At 36.1% G+C, this 21933-nt stretch overlaps 1 protein-coding gene across 1 annotated transcript in view; it reads left to right on the plus strand.

Moving 5' to 3' along the window:
- Window positions 1–4226: 4226 nt before the first annotated feature.
- Window positions 4227–21933, plus strand: part of LOC113235938 (protein singed wings 2) — a 117064-nt gene continuing 99357 nt past the window's right edge. Inside the window, exons 1-3 of the mRNA XM_026471860.1 lie at window positions 4227–4234; window positions 4766–4925; window positions 15023–15185. Of these exons, the coding sequence (XP_026327645.1) occupies window positions 4227–4234; window positions 4766–4925; window positions 15023–15185 (331 nt within the window). The remainder of the gene's footprint in view (window positions 4235–4765; window positions 4926–15022; window positions 15186–21933) is intronic.

Below are 21933 nucleotides of genomic sequence, written 5' to 3' on the forward strand. Positions count from 1 at the left end.
CTTAACAGTTATCATATTATCATTTATAAGTGATATAGAATGCCGTACATCTTTATGTGCATTGCTGATTCGATGAACCTCACACGCCGAATTTAGGCGACACGTGGCTTATGGGAAGACGATACGAGATTTATCCGGCTCGAAGGACCATAAAGATAGGTGCGTAATGAGTACACTGCGGGGTGGCCGATTATGAACTAAAAATAATTTATAACTAAAAGTCGCATGATACATACAATGTTGCATAAACACAATGTATAGTAATGCACGGTACAGGTACCATGAATAACGATTGCCTGCATAATACTGTGTGACAAATGTATAAAAAAGAAAATCAGAAGTTAAACTTGTATGTTCCAGTTGTACCACGCTATTAAGCAATAAAAAACGATATTATCAAAATCGTTACCAAAAGATACAATCGCGTTCATTGAGACGTATACACATACGATCAGAGACAAGGAGATAAAAATCGATTTCAACGGTTCATTATCCGCGCGCTATGAAGACTTCAAATCGATACGTATCGCTATTGGCTAATCGATACAGATTATTGATTCAATTACTCATACCTTAAGGTACGTTTTATGGAGCAACTATGGAGTCTGAGACAATAGTGTCATTACGAAGATAACATCTGATTGAACTGTGACGACATGTGTACAATTTATTGATTATTATCTTCCGTTTAATGGAATAAATGAAGCGATGTCGAGTTAGTAATAGGTTAACTAAAGAATTAGCTGCCTCCGTGGTTACCATGCTGGACTGCCACGAAGAGGTCCCATGGTTCAATCCCCAGGCCGGGAGAAATATTTGTATAGCCTACATTTATTTCTCTCGTGAGTTTGTTTGGGTGTAATTGGTGATTGTCTATCTATGTGTGTGCCCATGACACCCGCGTTACAGGGTTTCCCAAGGGCGGTGCTAGAATGTGTGCGTTATTTTATTATTTTTTAAAACTAAATAATAAATAAAATGGTTTATTTATTAATGTCACATAAGCCTAATTTGGGGGCTGATTTTTCTTTTAGATTTCACGGGGCCTGTGTTAGGAGACACCGCTTTTTTATATTTAGATAGTCACAATTTACTCTTAATTTGAATTACTTAACTAGTAACTAAAAATAGATTAAAGTACACGTTAGTAGTTAGTGAGATGCCTGTAAGTATATTAAGTATATTACAGCAAATAAGTTTTCGAGTGCCTGCCCGTCGTACCAGACATACGTCTCTATTTCATGTACCATTTCACTGCACAAGCTACGGCAAAAACTCTGTGCTCACAAGATTAGTTACTGGTTACAATAAATATTTCTGTGACGTTGATCCCTTTGTAGATAAAAAGCATTCTTTCCAGTCAAACATTAAAGAATTAATTTTCAAACGCGATGCGTAGATTCACTTAATTTATTTTATTTTGCTCATTTATTTATTCATTTCTTTTATAGTTATAGTTTGCTATTTTTATAATGTTAGAAGTATTTATGATTTATGATTTAGTGTTAAGTTGTATTCATATGTAGGTATAGTGTATAATACTTATTAATATTAGGTTTTATTGTGTATAGTAAGTATTGTTTGTATGTAAGTGTACGTATTTAGTTTACTTTAAAGAGGACTGCCACGCAGAGGTCCCAGGTTCGATTAACTGCCTCGGTGGCCGAACGGTTACCACGCCGGACTGCCACGCAGAGGTCCCAGGTTCGATTCCCGGGCCGGGAGAAATATTTGTATGACCTACATTTATTTCTCTCGTGAGTTTGGGTGTAATTTGTGGTTGTGTATGTGTGTGTCCATGGCACCCGCGACACAGGGTTTCCCTAGTGCGGGGCTATGTTGAGTGTGTGCGTTATTATTATTATTATTAGGTACTTAATTTGTTTCACAATTATATGTATGTATATAATCGGTATAATTATTTATCACGCTTATAGACACCCCGTGCTCTGTTTTTATTTTAATGTATAAATCGAGGATAACTGTTATTGGCTTTGTAATATGTAATTAATTTTTTGTAACCTATCATTATTGCTGTTGTTATCCCAAATAAATAAATAAATAAATATATTTATTAACAATATAAATTATCACTTTTTTTAGGAACTATACTCCGATAATTCCATTGTATTACCCTGGAATCCATTATCATACGGAGATTTATTAAAAATTTTATTCAAAGAGGCAACGTGAGACGGTTTTAAGACATTACTTTTAATTAGCGAGTTGAAGAAATTTAGCAATAGGTCAAGCACTTGGGATTGATTAGATTCTACATCATCTGTTCTAGATGTCAGGGCACAACCATTAGAAGGTGCAGGAATTTGAAAATTTTTAATTAAAGCATTGTGAGCAGCACGGTCATAGCCTTTGGATATTTTTGGAGGAGAACGTGGTTTTAAAAATAAAGTTTTTTATATGACACAGGACTAATATTGCTGGTAGCGGTACTTGGTCTATTAGATTGTATTGCTCTAGAAGGGGCTGTACTTAAAACATCTGCATATGATTTGGAGACAGGAGGGTGAAGTTTACAGACTTCCATGTAAGAGATACAGCTGTGTGCCATGGTGTGGTTAATTTGTTTTTGGCGATTATTTGAATTGATATGTAAGTAGAGAAGGCCACAGCGCACCGATTTCTCCTATTCGCTTAACACTGCCGAGAACAATGTTTTGGATATTATTTTTCTTTAGAAAGTTTCCAAAAGCCATTGGATGCAGAGTAGTTCCACTATTTAGAGAAGATTCTATTCTTTGAACATGAACAACATATGGTTGCACATTTGTAGGAAGGTACTCCTTCCGATCAAAAGATTGTTGTATGGTTTCTGTAGAAACTGTTGGTTGAGTATTTCATACAGGAGGGTGGACAGTCATCGGTTTAACAAAAGTTTGTGGAGAAATGACACTCGATTTGTGGGTGTGGGATTCCTCATTCAGATCAATTGAAGTATTATGGCAAAGACAATATGAATGTTTATTATCAGTTGAATCGGCCTTCTTCTTCCTTCGTTTATCACAATGTCTGCAAATTTTAGGTTGATAACGTCGTTTACGTGATCCTTTACCCATTGAAGCAAAAACACTTGATGTATCCGTGTTCATACCACTCTGATCATCATTTGAAACAGTAACAGTGTTGTTCAAATCATCTGAAATAGTGATATAACTTGCAACAGGGGGATTCAGGCTTGAGCTCAAACCCCCCGCGTCGAAGTTAGGAGGGTTGTTCATACAACGACTGTCAAGTGAAAAAATGTACAAACTTACCATAATTACGGGAAGAAACTAAAAGATTACAGTTATATAACTAACTATTACAAGTATTTACAAACTATAGCCTCAACTGATCAATTATTACAGTAAAAACAAGAATATTTTTTTCCCTTGCAAAAACCTCTCCCGCCTCGTACGAAGTTTCCCGCGCTTTTTAAACAACCAATTTCTAAAATGACGCCACAATGTAAAAACAAGTGACAGATGAAACAAACTATATTCTACAGCCAAAGAGTTCCATTTTCAAATGTTGTAATTACTTTTTAAATATTGTTTATGTAAGTGCCCAGTTCCGGAAACTTATAGTGCGCCCTATGTATCAGACAACATCACATACGTTGCTCTGATTCCAAAGTAAGTAGCTAAAGCACTTGTGTTATGGAAATCGGAAACAACGACGGTACCACAAACACACAGACCCGAGACAATAATTTTGTATCCAAAAGTTAGTTTTCCACACTGATCCGACCAGGATCGAACCCGGGAAGGAGGCCGTCAAATAATATCATCTATTTAGTAGAGTAGCCTTTAGTAGAGTCGTTAGTTAGGTTAGGGTGAAAATAAGCAAAAATAAGTTGCGTCTACTGTAAAATTGATCGATAAAAATTGTATATTTTGAGTGAAAAATCATAAAAGATCGCGTTAAAGTCGAATTCATCTTGATGATGTCGTATATTGCGTTACGTTCCTATTATTAGCATTTGATTGTTATAAAAAGTAAACTTTATTATAGTCGTTCGCAAAATCAGTTGACTCAGAATCGTAATACGAGTTTTTTTTTAGTCCAAGTGACGGGACGAACAATTCATGTGCCTGGTTGTAAACGTCCTATATAATATAATATTTGCAGTGCCAGTCCTAGCTTTCAATCGCATATGTGACGGACACTGCCACTGTTCCTGTTATCCCAAGACATAAAGTTGACAAGTTGCAATGCAAGGATGCAGGATGGGCAGGTGCTCGGGTCTTAACACAGCGCTTTGTAAATGTCGGGTTTAAAGCCATTCATGTCCAAAATCGAGGGCAAAAACTATTTACTATTAAATATTTGTCGTAAATCGAGTTTCCTTCAAATTTAATGAAATTATTACATGTTTATTGCTTTCTGATCTAGACAATTCGATTTGCCTTTCTATTGAATTGGTTCACATGAAAATCGCATTGAAATTAATCGATACAAAAAATTGTAATTTGTGATTTCAGCGGTAACGAGGGTTGATATTTAAAAGTGATATAAGCCCATTTACCCGATGATTTACCAAGGATGGATGGTCCTTATTTCCTCTCTATTTCTGGTTATATACTCGATGGGTGGAACGCCCTTTTTGAAGTCCCGATACACTTTACGCCAGAACGGCGGATTGAGGCCCAAGAACTTCTGCGTGAATTTCTCCAGGATTTTTACCCTTCCCTTTGCAAGTAGATGGGTCGATATTAATGTAGAATTACATAGTACAATTCATGTTTATATTGGTATATATTTTCAGGTTAGATATAACCCTAATGCGTATCCTAGAGTGGCCTGGGGAGTGCTTCAACGTGGGCCGCCTGCAGCAGTATTTCCCAGAGCTACGACAGCTGGAGTACATTAACTGCACCAATCTGCGAAATTTCAAAGGCCGCTTCGACGCTAACTGCAAGATTGAGGTATTTGTTATAATATAATAATTAATTAATAAATAATAATTGAACGGCCTCCATGGTACAACGTTCCCACGTTGGGCTGTCATCAGAGGTTTCGAGTTCAATTTCCAGGCAGGGAGAAATGTTTTTGCCCGTGTGTGTCCATCGCACCCGCGATACAGGGATTCCCTAGTGCGAGCTATGAGTGTGTGCGTTAAAAAAATAACATAATACTATAACATAATAAGACTGCAGTACTAATTAATATGTTTTAGTTTATTCTAATTTCTATTAATAATTAATAATAAATTAAACTTAATAAAAATTCATTCAATAAAATAATTTGTAAAACTTAATGTAGCGTAAATTGGAATGTTTTCTTTGTAAAATTAAAAATAAGGTATTTAATTAATAACTATTGTAACTATAGTGAAAAAATAGGGTGGTTTGCATTAATATTAGACTTAACTGGTTGAAGACTGTACCACCTCAGTCAACCGTGACCATGGGACCTGTAAAGGGCCCGAAACGTCGGTCGGTTTGTTTGAAAAAACAAATATACGCGATTTAAATCCGGAAAAATAGTTTCATTTCCTAAACATAATACTGTTAAAGTTCTTTTTTTCAATATTTGGTTTTAACATATGAGAAAGCCGTACGCAGAAGTATTGAGGCTCGTAAAAAAAACATGTATCGCGTGCATTGACTTACAAATAAATGGACGACGGGTCTAATAGAAAAACCACGAAAAAAATGTCCCAAGTCAACCTATTCGAAATTTAAATTGTAATGTCATCGCAGTATCGCGCTGTCAGTCGAACAAATGAAGACTAAAGCGGAGTTTGGCGCTCTGTATACGATTTTAGCGCCTTATAAGTGCGGACACTTTTTAGCGCGGACCCGACGTCCATATAATTGTAAGTCAATGATCGCGTGTAATTATTTCATTAATATAAAGTGTCACACGAGTTATATTCGGTTCAAAAAATACAGAACAAATTTTTTTTAAATTAAACTTTTTGCATGCGTGTCCAAAATACCACTACGTCCTAATTTTTCTCCGATACCTATACAAAATTTGCACTTTATTGTAAATATTTACACTTTTAATTGTTTTTGGCAAACGAGTGCTAAATTACTCATTTGACATGTAGAATAATCGAGGATTTAACAACGATAAGAACACAACCAAAGATTTCCATTATGCTCGTTTCCAGGAGTGGTAATATCTAAATATGGTCATTATCAGAAGTGATAATTTCAGAAGTGGTCATGTCTAGAAGATGTTATTTTCAGACATGTTTTCAGAAGTAGACATTTAAGTATAATAGTAATGTAAAACGTAATTGTGAACAATAGATGACTAAAGGAACTTGTCTAATTCAACCCCGTTTAATTTCAAAGTTCATAACATATTTTGTCGGGTTTAATTGTTTGCATTGGGTTTTACAAAAATTTAATTTATTGTATATTACATCGTCTACTTATAATGTAATATATAAATATGTTACTGTTCAGGTATTGCTGTACATTTAATGTTGAGTAATTGCGAGATAAACAAATATAATAAAAAATGTTTAGTATTAATTCGGAAAATACATTTCTATCTATTTTATTTTTGTAAATGTGGCATAGTTTCGTTGTTACAAAAAGCTGTCAAAGTTTATTTTCGACATAAATTGCGTCGCATGCAGAAAAAAAATTATATACGACTTTAATAGGGTGGAAAATAGTTTATGGGAAACGAATTCGTACTGTAATCCTGTAGGGATAGAAGATAAGACGCGACTTGAGCGAGAGCGACATAAATTGCGTGAACTCTATGCGACAATAGCGGTATTTCGCGCTTGTAACAGAGTCCAGAGGGGGCGTGACAAAGGGGGTCCAGTCGACAGTGAAGGAAAAAACGCTTAGTAAAGTTTAAGTGAAACTTTTAATAAAGTTTAAGTTTAAAGTACAGAAGGGCGTAACGGGAGGTCCGGTAGGTGCTCGTACACAACCCGATCGCAGTCAATAGTTCAATGTGGTCCAGTAGGAGCCGTACACACATTGAATTCAGAATTAACAAATAGATACTTTGCTCATCTACTTATGGTGCCGAGGGAAAATCTTAACATCGCGTTTTAGGAAATAGCCTTAAAGTGGTCAATGCCATCTAGCGGCGTCGCGTGGAACTAACGCTCCGTTACACGCTTCATTTTATTTATTTTTATATTTTATTTAGACATTTATTTCAGGCCACATGACCCATTTAATATATACCTAAGGACCAACATACATATAATATAATATGACAATAAAATAAACTAAACAACTAATCTACACGTATTGCACTTGTTGGCGACGTGTGGCGCAATCTGGTGTCAGGTAACCGGCCGCGGAATCGCCGATATATGACATCCTTCGGCCAAAACTCTTCCTTCATGAAGGTCGGCACTCTCTCCACAAACGAATTAAAATTTACGATGTGGCGGGACTCCAACCGCTCGACCCGAGGGTGTATTTGGCTTTTTGCTTGATGTACTCCACTATCTCCTCAGACTTCGTGGAGTGATGTAGTCGCGACAGGTACAGCAGCGTCGTCGCTGTTGCCGAATGGCGCAAAAGTTCGATCCTGTCGGTGCTGTGCCACACAGGTTACGGCTGGCGAACTTCCTCTTCCTCTTCGCCACCTTTGTGAAGCCGTCCTCGTGGCATTGATCCGTCTGCCTCTGTGGTTTTGCAACTTTGGAAACAGGCACACGGGGATTGCTTTTACTCTTAGCCGATTGCTGCCTCTCGAGTTCTAAAGTGGCGGGTCAGCTGGTAGAAGCGACTACAGCGGCGTATGCACGTGCAGGGGTGCTTTATGTTGCTCTCGTGCTATTCGCGCCCTATTGTGCTAGCCCCACTGAGCCTCAGGCGAGGGGCTTTTAAGTGTCACAACTTTGCAGTGATATGGAGGGATCTGTAGGTATCGATTAATCGATTAACTGGAATAATCGATGTTTTTATGGAATAATCGATGTGTTTAATCGATGTCATCTAGTTCGGTTAATCGGAAAATCGAATATTCTATACTGATTTTTGCTCAAAAATATAAAACTATTTTTCAAAAAATATCTTTTAAACATGTTAAAATTTGGAAAAAAAACAATCGCTTTTAAATCCAAATGTTCATTTTATTTAGTCGATTATCGAAGAATGAGGCTTGCGCGCAATACCGTGGCATCAGAAAGATGGTTTACATAAGCTAATCATAAAATTTGTCTCCACCGCCTTTGAAAAATTTATAATTAATATTGGTGTCTATACTACTATATTGACGTAATTTGTGTAATTTGAAAAGAGGGTTATGTTACGAGGTTCCTATGCATGCTGCCTGAGTCGCCACCTGTGTATTCGAGGTTACTCTAGAAACCCTGGTACTATTAGCTTAGACTTAATGGCGTTTTGTCTAACTCTCTCTATACCTATTTAGTTTTTTTAACTTTAGAAATCAGGTAAACAAAGAAGCAGGGTTTGTAAACCGTAAGAGATGAAAGTGACGTTGTAAAATTTGACTTCTACGCGATTTAAATTCGGAAAAATAGTTTCATTTCCTATAAGTGATATCTATATCACTATCGCAACATATTCACTATATACCTTTTTTCAAAATTAGTGACACTCTGTTCCTATTACGTTTCGCTTTGCATGGACAACATGATGGAAGAAAAAAAGCAAAATGTTTAAAAATGAGCAATCTACTTTCTTTTATCAGACTAATACAATTTCCCTTACCGGGATATTGAAAAAAGGAACCATTGTCATGTTTTGTTTTATACATAAGGAGATAAATTCGAGCCACCCCTTGTAAAGCGTAAATTTTATAATTAAAAGGATATTATTTTACAGCTCTATAAATTGAAGTGTAAATCAAAACGACACAACAGTTAAGTAAGTACGTGGTTGTAAATTCAAATTATAAGAGTTAAATGTAATAATGAATAGGCATGGAAATTTGTATTCTGGTGTATTCGAAAATCCTAAAATTGCCGAGAGATCTTAAGAAAATAGTAGTTCTGTATGTAATTCAATGCAAAATGTGGCGTGGAAATCTATAATACCAAGCGCATTATTATTAGAAAGAAAAATTATTGAAAGAACAATAAATCTTCCGCAATAATTTTATGTAAATGCCAGGGTTTTGTTATTACGTAGAATACGAAGGGTTTGTTTGTAATTGAAACCCAATTAAAATGCGGACACTCGAACACATTTAGCGTTGTTTTTTTAATGAACAAACAGTCATAATAAATTTTGTATTAATTTTTAATATAATAATAAGTGAGAGACGAACAGGCGTGTACGACTTCGTGGGCCTTGTGGTAAGCGACACGCCTATTCATAACAGTTGCAGTGCCACTAGATTAGAGCTTTGATCGCAAAGATCTGAGACGGACTGCCACTTCACCCGTTGTCTTGAGACATAAAGGCTCAATTTATACTGCGGCAGAATGGAAGTGAATTTTTGTAACGACATTGTAAGTACATAGCATAATTAAATTTATAGTCAATTGTGTAACGTACAAACTAGATACGAGCTAAAATCTTTTGCGGAATTCTCGCACATGCTTCCGACCATGCTATGTACAATATCGTTACAAAAATTCGCTTCCATTCCGTTCCGCCGCAATATAAAAGGAGGCAAAGTTGACTAAAATAGTAACAGTGAACTAAAATATGAAGTCTCAGTTTCACCAGAGCGCCTTTACTTTGAAGTAATTGCTCACATCAATGTTTGGACGTAGAAATAGGTATGGTGGCAGTACTTCCTTTTTTAACGTCAGGAAATGTTCATGGATACCCTCCGCCCACATGAGACGAGAGTTATGTTAGACTCTTATCGAATAAAACCTGATGGTGTTCTCTCTCCTTACTATATGTTGGCGACACGCGGGCGCTTTTGCAATCTTTCACGACTCCTGCCGGTAAGCGGGTTGATTGGGTGTCAAACCCCATCTCGCTTTCCGGAGAGACTTGTTGCCTGCCGGTCAACCGTCTTCAGAGGCGGACGTGGAACACGTACGTCGCCATATCGGGCCTACCAGTAATGAGCGACAAATTCTCCCAGGAATGCTGCTTACGGGGGGCAGGAAATCGTCGCACAATCTCCTGCACCCGGTTCGCTTGCTTCGGTTAGAGAGGGAGGTAGAAATCTCTCTCTCGCGTTCCGCAGCTTCCTTCTGGGACATCACTGTTTCGCAAAAGGACACCTTCGCTTTCTACTCGTCACTGCGGCATAACTCGGATCAAGGTCGGGAGCAAGAGGTCGCTGCTTACTGCTGATACTAGGTCATGACGCGGCTCCATCCACACTGGGCACTTCTCAACGGTGTAGGTACTGCGATGTGTCCCCGGGACACGTGATGACCGTGGGCTCTTTCTCAGCTAAACGACACAGGTACCTAAATAACCAAGTGTCCGAGAACATCTGCGTGAGCCGGAAGCTGAGAGTACCGTGTTTTCTCTCCAACCACTTATTGAGAACAGGGAGAACCGCTTTAATGCTCTTGTGGCTAGCACTGAGGTTCATGGGTAACTACTCCCAGTCTGATAACAATCTCCGGTGAACCTCAGCCCGATGGTTCAGCACTTCCCTTGTCCTCTTTGAGCCAGACAGATTGACTCAAGGGTTTTCGTATCAAGTTCCCACAGAGATGAGCCAGGCAACACGCAAGCAGCCTCAAACGAAACTGGACGAATTCTTTCGCAAGGCGTCAATGTAGCAAATTTTCAAAGCAGTTTTCTTTAATTGGTCGCTTTGTATGCAATTACTAATTAAACAAACACTAAGTAACTCCTTGCTACTAAAAAAATACTTTTGCTCACTAGGTTGCAAAACTACAACTTTCCGCACACTTCACAAAACTGTATTACAAAAGAAAAATTTAGCACTTTACTTACTGAAATTGGTTGTGTATATTTGCCACCTACATTATACCAGCACTAATGTCCATTAGCACCACTTTCGATTAATTTATTCAGGACGTCTGTAATTAAAAAGCAATATACGCAACTGCGTAAAGGATATGTACAGCGAAGCAAAAGCTTGCGTTATGAGCTATGGTTGGCATAATCCAGAGGCAATCCTGCAAGGCGCTGTTTGGTGTACACCGAATAATGACCCACTACTCGCAATATGATTTTGAGGTCATTATGTTCACGCGGAAACACTTAGTTTGGGCGAGTGGAGGTGCTGGGTGGGTGCCTCCGTCGTGCGGGACAACTCCGATCAGTACCGCGTCGCACTGCACTTCACGAAAAAATCCCGCGGGTTATAGGACCGACCTACTATGAGCATCTACCTGCCGAACTAAAAAACTAATGTTGTGAGGAAGCGTTCAGTTGCAGACTGAAGAACCTTTTATTGGAAAAATCCCTTTACTCAGTAACAGAGTACACTCAAAGTACTTAATAAATAATTAAATTATTATATTTATTAATGAATTTGTCATTCACCGTATTATCATACTTTAATATACATTTATTACTTATTAAGAATCCATATTGACATTTCCTGTATACACTTGACATTGTTAGTTTCATTGGATTATTTATTAGTTTAATTAATTATGTTTCTTTTGTATATGTACACAATTGTGTACTTATGATTCACTGTTATATAATTATTTCTTCATTATTTTGTAAGCTGACGCTCACTTTTCGAAGAGTAGTATAAAATGACATGTAATTGTATTTGTATGAAATTTGTAATGTTGAGAGAAATAAACTAAACTATACAACATACTATCTAAATATATATCGAAGCGAAATCGTACCTAAAACGATACAAACTTTGATGAGTATCAAATTGTACCCAATCAAAGTACACATTCATCAAGTTAGGTCAATTTATAAGTTCATTTATCTTTATACCTACATACATATAGTTGGTATAAAAGGGTACGAGATTGTAAGTACAGTCAGAGGTGCAGCACATCGAGGCACTAAGGACCTTTCATATGTTCTTACGCCAGTGACGTAGAGTTTAATTTAAATCATATATGTCAAACCTCTCTCATCGGATACCGCTACATTCGGCCTTTGTGTTTCCCCTACGTAATTGTTTTAAAATAACTTTGTGTATAAATTATATCTTTTACTCTTTATGCTACACGTATGAACGTGTCTATACATAAGTAGGTATAAAAAACTACAATATGTGGTAGCTGTCTTTTATACATAGATTTTTTGCTACAATACGCCATATTGAAGCTGAAATTTTTATTCGAGAACCATAATAGGATTTGTCACTGCATTGTGATTCCGACTCTACCAATCTCCTTAAGATGCCAGGTGACTTAGTGCCATCAAGTGTAACAATTGAAAAATCCTTTTTGTTGTACGTCAGTTATGAGAGGATAAACGATGGATTTTGTTTATACGATTACGAAACCAAAGATTTTTTAGGGCGCAGTAGCAGTGCCCTTCAAGTTTTGAATTCATATGGACAGGCACGTTGCTTACCACCAAGCGTACCATTTGTTCGTCCCGTCACGTAGTATCACAAAAAAAGAGAAAAGATTTGGTACTTATTCTTATTATTTTTCGACACGTTTGACGATTATTGGAGAATTTTGAAAGCTAAGCGCGATCGTACGTCGTTGCGACAAAAATGTTCGCTAAAATAGAGGGACGATTTTGGAGGCTCGATTTTTTAAATCCTGCAGAAATAATATACATACGAAATAGAAAAGTTCGTGTTTGTGAAAGGTCACATCATTGAAAGCCGCACGAGTGGTTACGGTGCGCAGCAGTTTCTTAACCGAAACAATGTCAAACAAAATAAATTACATTTCTAGTCTGATTAGTATTCGCGACGCGCTCTGCCAGTTGTTCTCTACTATTGTTCCAGCTGAAATTGAAAATGTTACTTTTAAATGCAAAAAAATCTTTCGAGCTATTTATTATTTGTAATAAAGTAAATAGCTCGAAAGATTTTTGTTTAAACTTTGAATTAATAATTACAACAAACTAGTGAAGTAACTTCACAAAAATAAATGAATACCTTAGTAAGATTTATATTTACATGAACGCTATAACTTGAACCTTTTCAAGGTGAGAGTGAATAGGCATTATTTAGGTGTGCATGCTGTATCGTCGATTTCATCGTCACTTTCCATCAGGTGAGATGAGGAGGTCAAATGCGCACTTATTTAAAACAAAATCTGACTGTTTTAAGCGGTGCCAAAAATTTCATATACTACGGTTATATGAAAAAAGGGTGACGGCTGATGTTTTGTATCTTCCACTTAAAGTAGTAAGTGGATCAGTCGACTGTCCTGAACTTCTCCGTAATATCGGTTTACGTGTTCCAGTGGCTTCATTTCGACATCCTAGCATACTTCATGTTCCTTTGGCGAAGCATGAAGTGAGGCAGCAAATTCCGACCTGCGGGGCGTTCAGCGGGACGGGTTCGCATTGAGCGTGGGCTGTCACATGCAAAACATGCATGCATTAAGGCACTAGGGACCGTTCTTATGTTCTTACGAAAGTGGCGTAGATTTGAATTTAAATCTTAAATGTCAAACCTCTCTCATCGGATACCGTTCCATTCGGCCTTTGCACAGACTACATTTATTTTAAAATAAATTTTCCTATAAATTATATCTTTTATTCTTTATGCCACACGTGTCTAGACATAAGTAGGTATAAAATGTGCATGCAACTAGTTTTCGCTACAGCGGGATGTTTAATATATCACATTGACTAATCAGAGTCAGCATTATCAAGGACAAGCGTCTTCGCAGGGTCCATACACGTATTGTTTTATTTTGTTTAAAAACAGAATAACAACTTCTACTACATATATCAGACTTTTGTGATAACAATTTTTCTAATGCCACTTTGTAACGACAGTATAATAGTTGTAAAATGTTGAGATCAAATACTTTTTACGGATTAAATAACTAGTTAATGTGGTTTTATATTTTTGGTTATACTTTATGTAGGCACTAATAGTTATGCCAATTAATAACTATTTGCTTTCATGTTTAATTTGCGAATGCGATTCGTCTGGAATAGTATTGTGACATAATGGCGTTCGAAATGATAATAAGAGAAGTGGCAAATACGGCCAGAGTCATGGATTTCAAATCACCATGCATTAAATAAAATAAGTCATATCGTGCAGTTATTTCTTTAATTTAATAAGTCATATTTAAAAATAGCGTTAATTTTTCTCTAAACTTCAATGTCTTCTCATTCCATATTTTGTTATTCTTATTTAACTGCCTACGTGGCTGAACGGTTACCATGCCGCATGACTGCCACGCAGAGGTCGCAGGTTCGATTCCCGGGCCGGGATAAATATTTGTAAGGCCTACATATATTTCTCACGTGAGTTTGGGTGTAATGTGTGGTTGTCTATGTGTGTGTCCATGGCACCCGCGACACAGGGTTTCCCTAGTGTGGGGCTATGTTGAGTGAGTGTGTGCGTAATTAAATTAATTAATTTATGACCACACGCAACCTCTTTCACTGGCAAATCGTTTAGTACTCAGGTTACTAAACAATATTGTTTTATAATCTGAGTTTTAATAAAACACTATTTGTATTTGCTCGTAACGATGCGAAACCGTTCCAATGTTAAAACGCCTTAACGGATTTAAATACGATATGTGAACTAGCGTGCACGCTTACTAAAATGCCCCGCCCTCCACTGAACAGGACGCTAAAATGTACACTGTAAACGCTGTTACCAAGACTCCTCAATAGAAGTCAGTATGTGCGGTGGCGTAGCGTGTACGCTCCAAACGACGCTCCGCTGTACGCGCCGTTCCGAATTTGCGGTCTGAGTGCTATAATATAACAGAATAGCGAAACAGTACGATCTTGACTTTATCCCTACTTTTCCAGACCTACTTAAGCGACTGCTCTATAGTTTTTCTTATTCCATCCTTTATAATTTCTAATAGGTAATCCAAGTATGAATTTCTCTTTATGATATTTCTTCTAAATATATATTATTATAACTATTTATATATATAGCTGTTAGTTTCCCTAAAAACGTAAAATAAAAATAATAAATAAATAGTGAAACATCATAATATTCGTTACAATCAACATTACAATGTTACTTTTGTTTGTTTTAACAGAAACTAGTAATGCACGGCCTAACATCACTGTGGAAGGTGCCAGCAAATATGGTGGTGCTAATGCCGCGGCTCCAAGAGCTCGACCTTCGCAACAACGTGCTTCGACATATGAAGGCCAAAATGTTACGTGGACCACCTGCCTTGGAAAGAGTAAGGCTCAGTGGTAAGGTGTTTTTTTCTATATCAAATTCGTATTCACATAATATTATATACAGGATTTTAATTACGTCTTTAGTAGAATATTAAGGGGTTATTCAATCTGAGTATGTGGAACTCTTGCGCAAAAAAATGCTGAAAACAACAAATCGATGTGTTACTTTCTCAGACTTGTATCTTGTAAAGAATGATTATTCAGGAGATGGCAAAACTTTCTATTTGTTTTAAATTTCTTATCAAGGGTATTAATTTAGATGCATTACATTAAGAATAGGTAAAAGCTAGTGTGTAAATATGACGGAAATGTGATGTGAAATCAGCCTGCATAATTTTTATGTACAATCCATTTTTTGCATTTCAGTAACTTTGTGCTTTAAGATACGAGTTTGAGAAAGTAAGGCGACGAAATAAGGTATGACTATTACTGTGACAACATAGTGTCTTGTTCTATAACTTAAAAAGAAAGTAAACATTGCTCCAATCACCACAAATAACATAATAATAATAACTTTATAATAAACAAAAATTTGATCTCGAAAGTTTGTGGATTATTAGTATTGTAATTCTTGACAAACTATTTGTCAAGTTTTGTGGCAATTGGTTAACGGAAAGTGAGTGATATCTAATAAACCGGATTCCTTCTAATTGCTCACCCTTTGAGATGGAATATTTTTTCAAATTTCAATGGGATCACTGCTGAGGTACTCCCTTTCCAACAAAAAAAAAAGAATCATCGAAATCAGTTAACAAATGTCGGACTAATCGCGTAACATACACATAAATAATTCTAACTTTTTTATAGAAAAAGACCTGAAAAGTTCGTGGAAATACATCTAATAATTATTATAGACCAATAACGTTAATCCCAACTCTATCCAAGATATTTGAAAAGGCTCTTTGAAATTGAAATTTTTAGAAAAACATAAAATTATATTCCACTCTCAATTTGGATTTCGAAAAGGTAGCTCTACAACTCTTGCATGTTTTGAATTATTACGTATCATAACAGAAAGCGTGAACGCCTCTACTCCTTATTTCTGTAATGTCAGTCTTTCTAGATATGAGTAAAGCCTTCGACTTTGTTAATCACTCCAAGCTCCTACACAAGCTTGAAATATATGGCATTAGAGGAAGAGCTCTTGATTGGGTAGAAAGTTACTTAACAAATCGAACACAATTTTCAGAAATAAGTGGATTTACAATAATCAAACACAATAATATACTTGACAAACAAACCTTCAGATCACACTTAGAAACAAGTAATACTGGAATTCCTCAAGGTAGCGTCCTGGGTCCTTTACTATTCCTCCTTTATATTAACGACCTTCCATATGCTATTGACCATAAATGTATACAATTTGCTGACGATACAACTCTTATAATAAAATGCGAAAACATAACGACGTTTAACACCAACATAAATAAAGCACTAACAGATGTAATAAGTTGAATGGACATTAATAACCTACGTATTAATATAATCAAAGCTAAATTTACGACATTTAATAATAATATAATTCAAATCTCATACCAATTAAAAATCACTACAACACCGACACTATAGATGAAGTTAACACATTTAACTTTCTTGTACTCACAATCGGTAAACATCTTAACTCGAAGGATCACATCGAAAAAATTTGTATGAGACTAAATAGATTTGTTTACGCTCTGCGAAGACTAAGGCAAATTGTCTCTCGAGAAGCGGCGCTGACGGCCTATCACGGCTACGTTTCGTCCATACTCAGCTACTAAACATACTGCCTTTGCTACGCGTGTATATAAGGGATATGTGCGTATTCGTGAACACTCATCCTCAATATTTTAAAACACGTGGTGAGGTTGCAAAGGCAAACCAGAGCTAAAATTATGAATCTTTTTATCAACCTCGATGCCATAAATTAATTTATAAGAATAACTGCTTCAATATGTGTATAAAGATCTTCAATAGTTTACCAAATGAATTTACATTGCTACACGGACCTACGTTTAAATCACAATTGACAAATGGCTTATGACACATTGCTTCTATAGTAATAAAGAATATTTAGAATTTACAAATGCTAATTTATATTGATTTGAAGTGCAATTCATTTTAGAGGTCAAAATATTTAATTCAATTAATATTTGCACACCTGCTTGCAGGTTGAATACATTGTACCTATATTTATTTTGGATCTGTATACTGGCAAATAAACGTTTTCTATTCTATTTGCCAAATTTTATTGTAATCGGTTACCAGAAGTTGCGCGAAACCGGATGCGTCCCCTAGTTTGCCACCCTTGGAGGTGGAATATTTTCTTCAAATTGAAATGGGCCCAATACTTTTCAACAAAAAAAAAAAGAACCATCACAATCGGTTCACAAATCTCGTAACATTCACAAAAAAATACAGTCGAATTGAGAACCTGCTCCTTTTTTGAAGTCGGTTAAAAATAAGATCATCATAGAAATCGAAAGCATTGGAAAGAAGAATTTTACCTCTGAAAAAATTTCGAAAATGTGACGCAATATATAAATTTAGTCCCTTTTCTAAGAAATAAAAAAAATTGCCTTTTGTCAATATGACAATTCGAAATGTGTTCGAATTTTTTATAATATCAAGAGACGGGACGAACAAGTCGTGCGCCTGATGGTAAGCTACACATCTGTCCATAACAGTTGCAGTGCCGCTCAGAGCTTTAAATCACAAGGATCTAAGGGCCACTGCCACTGCTCTTCTCACCCTGAGACATAAATTGACAAGTCCCATGTGCTTGTAATTTCACCAGCACCCTTACCCTTCAAAACCGGAACACAGTAATGCTGATATTACAGCTTGGCGGCAGATAATTCATTTATCATTTCCATAATTCCGCAAGAACGTGAGAGTACGTTCACATGGCAAGCGTTTGACGGGCGTTCAACGGGGGCGTTGGGTTGGTATGTATATATGCCACGCGCTTCTTGGGCATTGAGAGCGCGTCGCTACAGTTTCAGTACGAAATTTTACCTACTTACTCAACATTTTCTTCTTTTCATCGTCGTTTTCTTCTTCACAGCATTATAAGTCAAATCGAGTATCTTTATTACGTAGGTAATCAAATTACACTTGAAATCGTCACATCAAATCAAAAACCACTAGTCTAAAACCACTAGTCCTTAGCAGGTCAATTTCATCTAAGAATGATTTTTTTGTATCATCATTCATCACAAACATTCAATAGCTGGAAGTATACCATGCATTCGTATCATTTATGTAATCATTGATTTTATAATAAGCTTTTCTAATTGCTTAGTACATTTTTAACATGACCTTTGAACTATTTTTCTAATAAATTTTGTAGGATTTGTGGAATTTTATTATAAAAACGTATACAGTACCCAATAAATTGACGAGCTAACTTTGTCAGGTCTGAACTGAGGGGTTGCAAATTTATTCTTGTTTTTAAGATTAAGGTATACAGGGCAACTGACGCGCACTTCACATCCGTGCAATTGATAATGTATGAAATTTTACAAAAAATTATCACTTACTTTCGACCAAGTATCAGACCCGTGCGCATCTCCTGATATTCCTGTATTGTTACGCTGGTTTTGGTGATACGAACTATAAAAATAACTATTTGTGCCGTAAAATGGTGTGGAAAAACATCCAGGACCTCAAACTTTCAAAAAGATGGGATCACGTTTCACCGGTAAGTTACAACTACGTTATTTACAAGTTTAGCATAGGTAAAAAAATGGCTAACACTAAAAAATTACGAAGGAAACTAATCTCTCGTTGATGTCTTTCTAACAGGTCTCTTTCTTTTATTACGTTCTTACAATTAAACACCTCTTTTTGTCGAAGACACGTGTAACACTAGGGTTGGGAAGATTTGAGATCCTCATTTTAATCAGTATAACAAATATTATTAGTATACTTGGTACTTGGTGTAACGGGCTGGTGTCCGCAACTCGACGTCAAGGCATCTATTTTGCGTGTGGTATTATTAGTATATTACTTTTTTAACTACGTTTATGGATAGCACTTATTGTTTATATTCTTCGATTACGTTTCGTGTGAAATTGGTTATATAAATTAGTTTTAGTAATATTATATTGTTTTATGTCTTCTTTGACTGTATTAATAGTTATTCTTGTAACTTAATACAATGAATAACAAATTCATGTATTATCTTATCACCTTACATTGTATGACGTAAACCTTCAGTTATGACGTTATAATGTCATTAGTTAGCTTTTGTAAATACCACGAAATTTATAATACGTAAGTGACTTGTTTTCTTATAATTTCTTATTTCCTGTATCTAAATATCATCCTGCTGTCATAAGTCATTAAATAATTTACAAACATACTACCGTCACGTCTGTCTCCCATAGGGGTAGGCAAAGCTTTGAGTAAGACAAGCCCACTTGAGCCACGTTTAGCAGAGGTTTTCATTAAAATTTTAGTATAACTTAGTACAATAAATAGTAACAGGTTGCCAGCATGTCGCCTACATATAGGACACTATTAAACCCAGGCCCTCAGTCGGCTTTTACGATTTGCGCGGAATCATAAGCAGCTGATATATTATATGCTTTTCTTTTGCTTCCAGATCAGCATAGAAAAATTTAATCATTTGTGTTACAATATTATCGTTTTTATTCACTAATTGGATGCAGCCTGGTAAAGGTTGCCCATCACTAGCTATAAGTGCGTTTCTAGTTCGACCTTGATCTAGCGAATCAGAACGTCTTAATTGCATTTCCCGCGTCTCTTGCTTTCCTCCGAATTTGGTGAGCTCGGTTCAGTACAAATTTTCAACAGGCGGCATCTATTAGGAGGTTATCTATGGGTTATGCCTAAACTATGTTTGCAAATATAAATTTACTAGGCTGAATTAAAATATTTGATTCTTTAAATCGTTGTTTAAAGTATCACGGCATTCTAACTTATAAATTGCACGTATGTATATGTATTTTTTTTTGTAGCACAAATGTTGTTTGAATGTCTGCAGGTCTTCCCGACAACAATATTCCATGGGCCATAAAGCTATGAAAATATCTAAAGTATTATAAGTTTCGTTAAGTAATACAAGTTTTTCCCAAGCCCGTCTTTTCAAAATCTTATTCGAATAATCCCTACTTTCATATTTTATATTGCAGGACGTTTCTCAACTTACTCTATGAATAAATCCGTACCTACTATTAAAATCGTCTTTACCCATTACTTTAAAAAAGCCGTCTTAACGCCTGGAAAACGCGCGCTCATGTGAACGGTAGTACAGCAAACCTAATAAAGTATGACCTCAAAGTGCACGTTAAGGCGCGCTGAAAGTTCCCGGCGTTAGCGCAGCGTTGAACGTGTGGGCGTTTAGGGCGCGTTCCCATTATGTCGTCATGTTTTATTTATCGTTGGACAACTATCGCGTCTAGTCTGTTCCCTTATCACGACTTTCTGTCGTGACTGTCTCGTGGACGTTTATTTTATCGTTACGGCCGTCTCAGTTCTCATCTTTTCCCCTGATATCGATCCCCTGGGGGATCCATTTTATTTTAAATTATTTTCTATTCCCATCGTATCCCCAATGCAGTGGATCAAGAATAAATGTTAATATTTTATTCCCTCCTGATACCCTTGTATCTCCAAGTTTATTTTTGGTAGGTAGGTACTGTGGTACAGTCAACAAGAATATGTATATCATTACATGTGATATTTATAACATTAAACTAGATTTTAAATATTGCTCAAGATTGTCTTAATATGTTACTTGTAATTTGCACTAAGCCAAAATTAATGACTTATCACAAAAAAAAGACTTTCTGTTATAATTGTAACATTTGATCATAATTCTTCAATAAATGAATATTTGATTTCAAAACTTCTTTTTCTCTTGACTGTACTTATCTTACAAATTCAATGAGGGGGTCCGTTGGGAGTTGCAAAACATAGAGGGCACCTGTTGCAATTTTTAATTGGCCGTGGATCAGTTTTGGGGATCAGATGGGAATAAACCGGCAATTTACGTATAAATTTCGGTAAGTTGCAAGCGTGCGTTTTAGCGAAACGCCCGATGAATGCACGTCATGTGAACAAGCTTTAATAGGCGCGCAATATCAACTTGGTAGCTATAGTAAAGAAATAATATTTAACTAATTTGCATTTGAAAATATACGTGTAACATAGCACATACGTTACATTACTTGAATATTCTCGCGAATGTACATTATGAGAACAATAGAGGAATTCCTTCCACGCGTTTATTTCGAGCCGACAAAAGCTGAAAAGGGACTTTGTATAGAGGCAAATATAATAGCACGAAACAACAAGTAAGCTTTGTAGTGTGTAAGTTGCGTTATTAGATCAAATATTATGTTGCGCTGATACAGGCGTACACTTTTTACTATGTTGTAGAACAAACATAAATAACAAAGTGGCATTTTTTAACGACAATATGTAACACTAAATTATTACGTTAATATAATAATAAAGAAATAGAAAATTAAAATTATACTTTGAGACTATTTTCTAATTATTATATATTCCATAAACGTCGATGTATTTACTCAATTCAATTTGAAAACATTAAATTTTGTGTTTATGGTAAGAAAAATTTACACCTCGGTAAAAAATGTTCGTTTTATTTTAATATTTTATTTTTTATAGCCAGGCAAATTTGTTTATGGTATCTACGTTTTTATGATATGGTAAGCGGTTTTTACCCTTAACAACTGTTAAGTTGTAAGCAGTGTCAGTCAGAGCTGTAAATCGCAAAGATCTAAGCGGC

This window comes from Hyposmocoma kahamanoa, unplaced genomic scaffold, assembly GCF_003589595.1.
Source record: "Hyposmocoma kahamanoa isolate Upper Pololo Valley unplaced genomic scaffold, ASM358959v1 88, whole genome shotgun sequence".
In the NCBI taxonomy this organism is placed as follows: Eukaryota; Metazoa; Arthropoda; class Insecta; order Lepidoptera; family Cosmopterigidae; genus Hyposmocoma; species Hyposmocoma kahamanoa.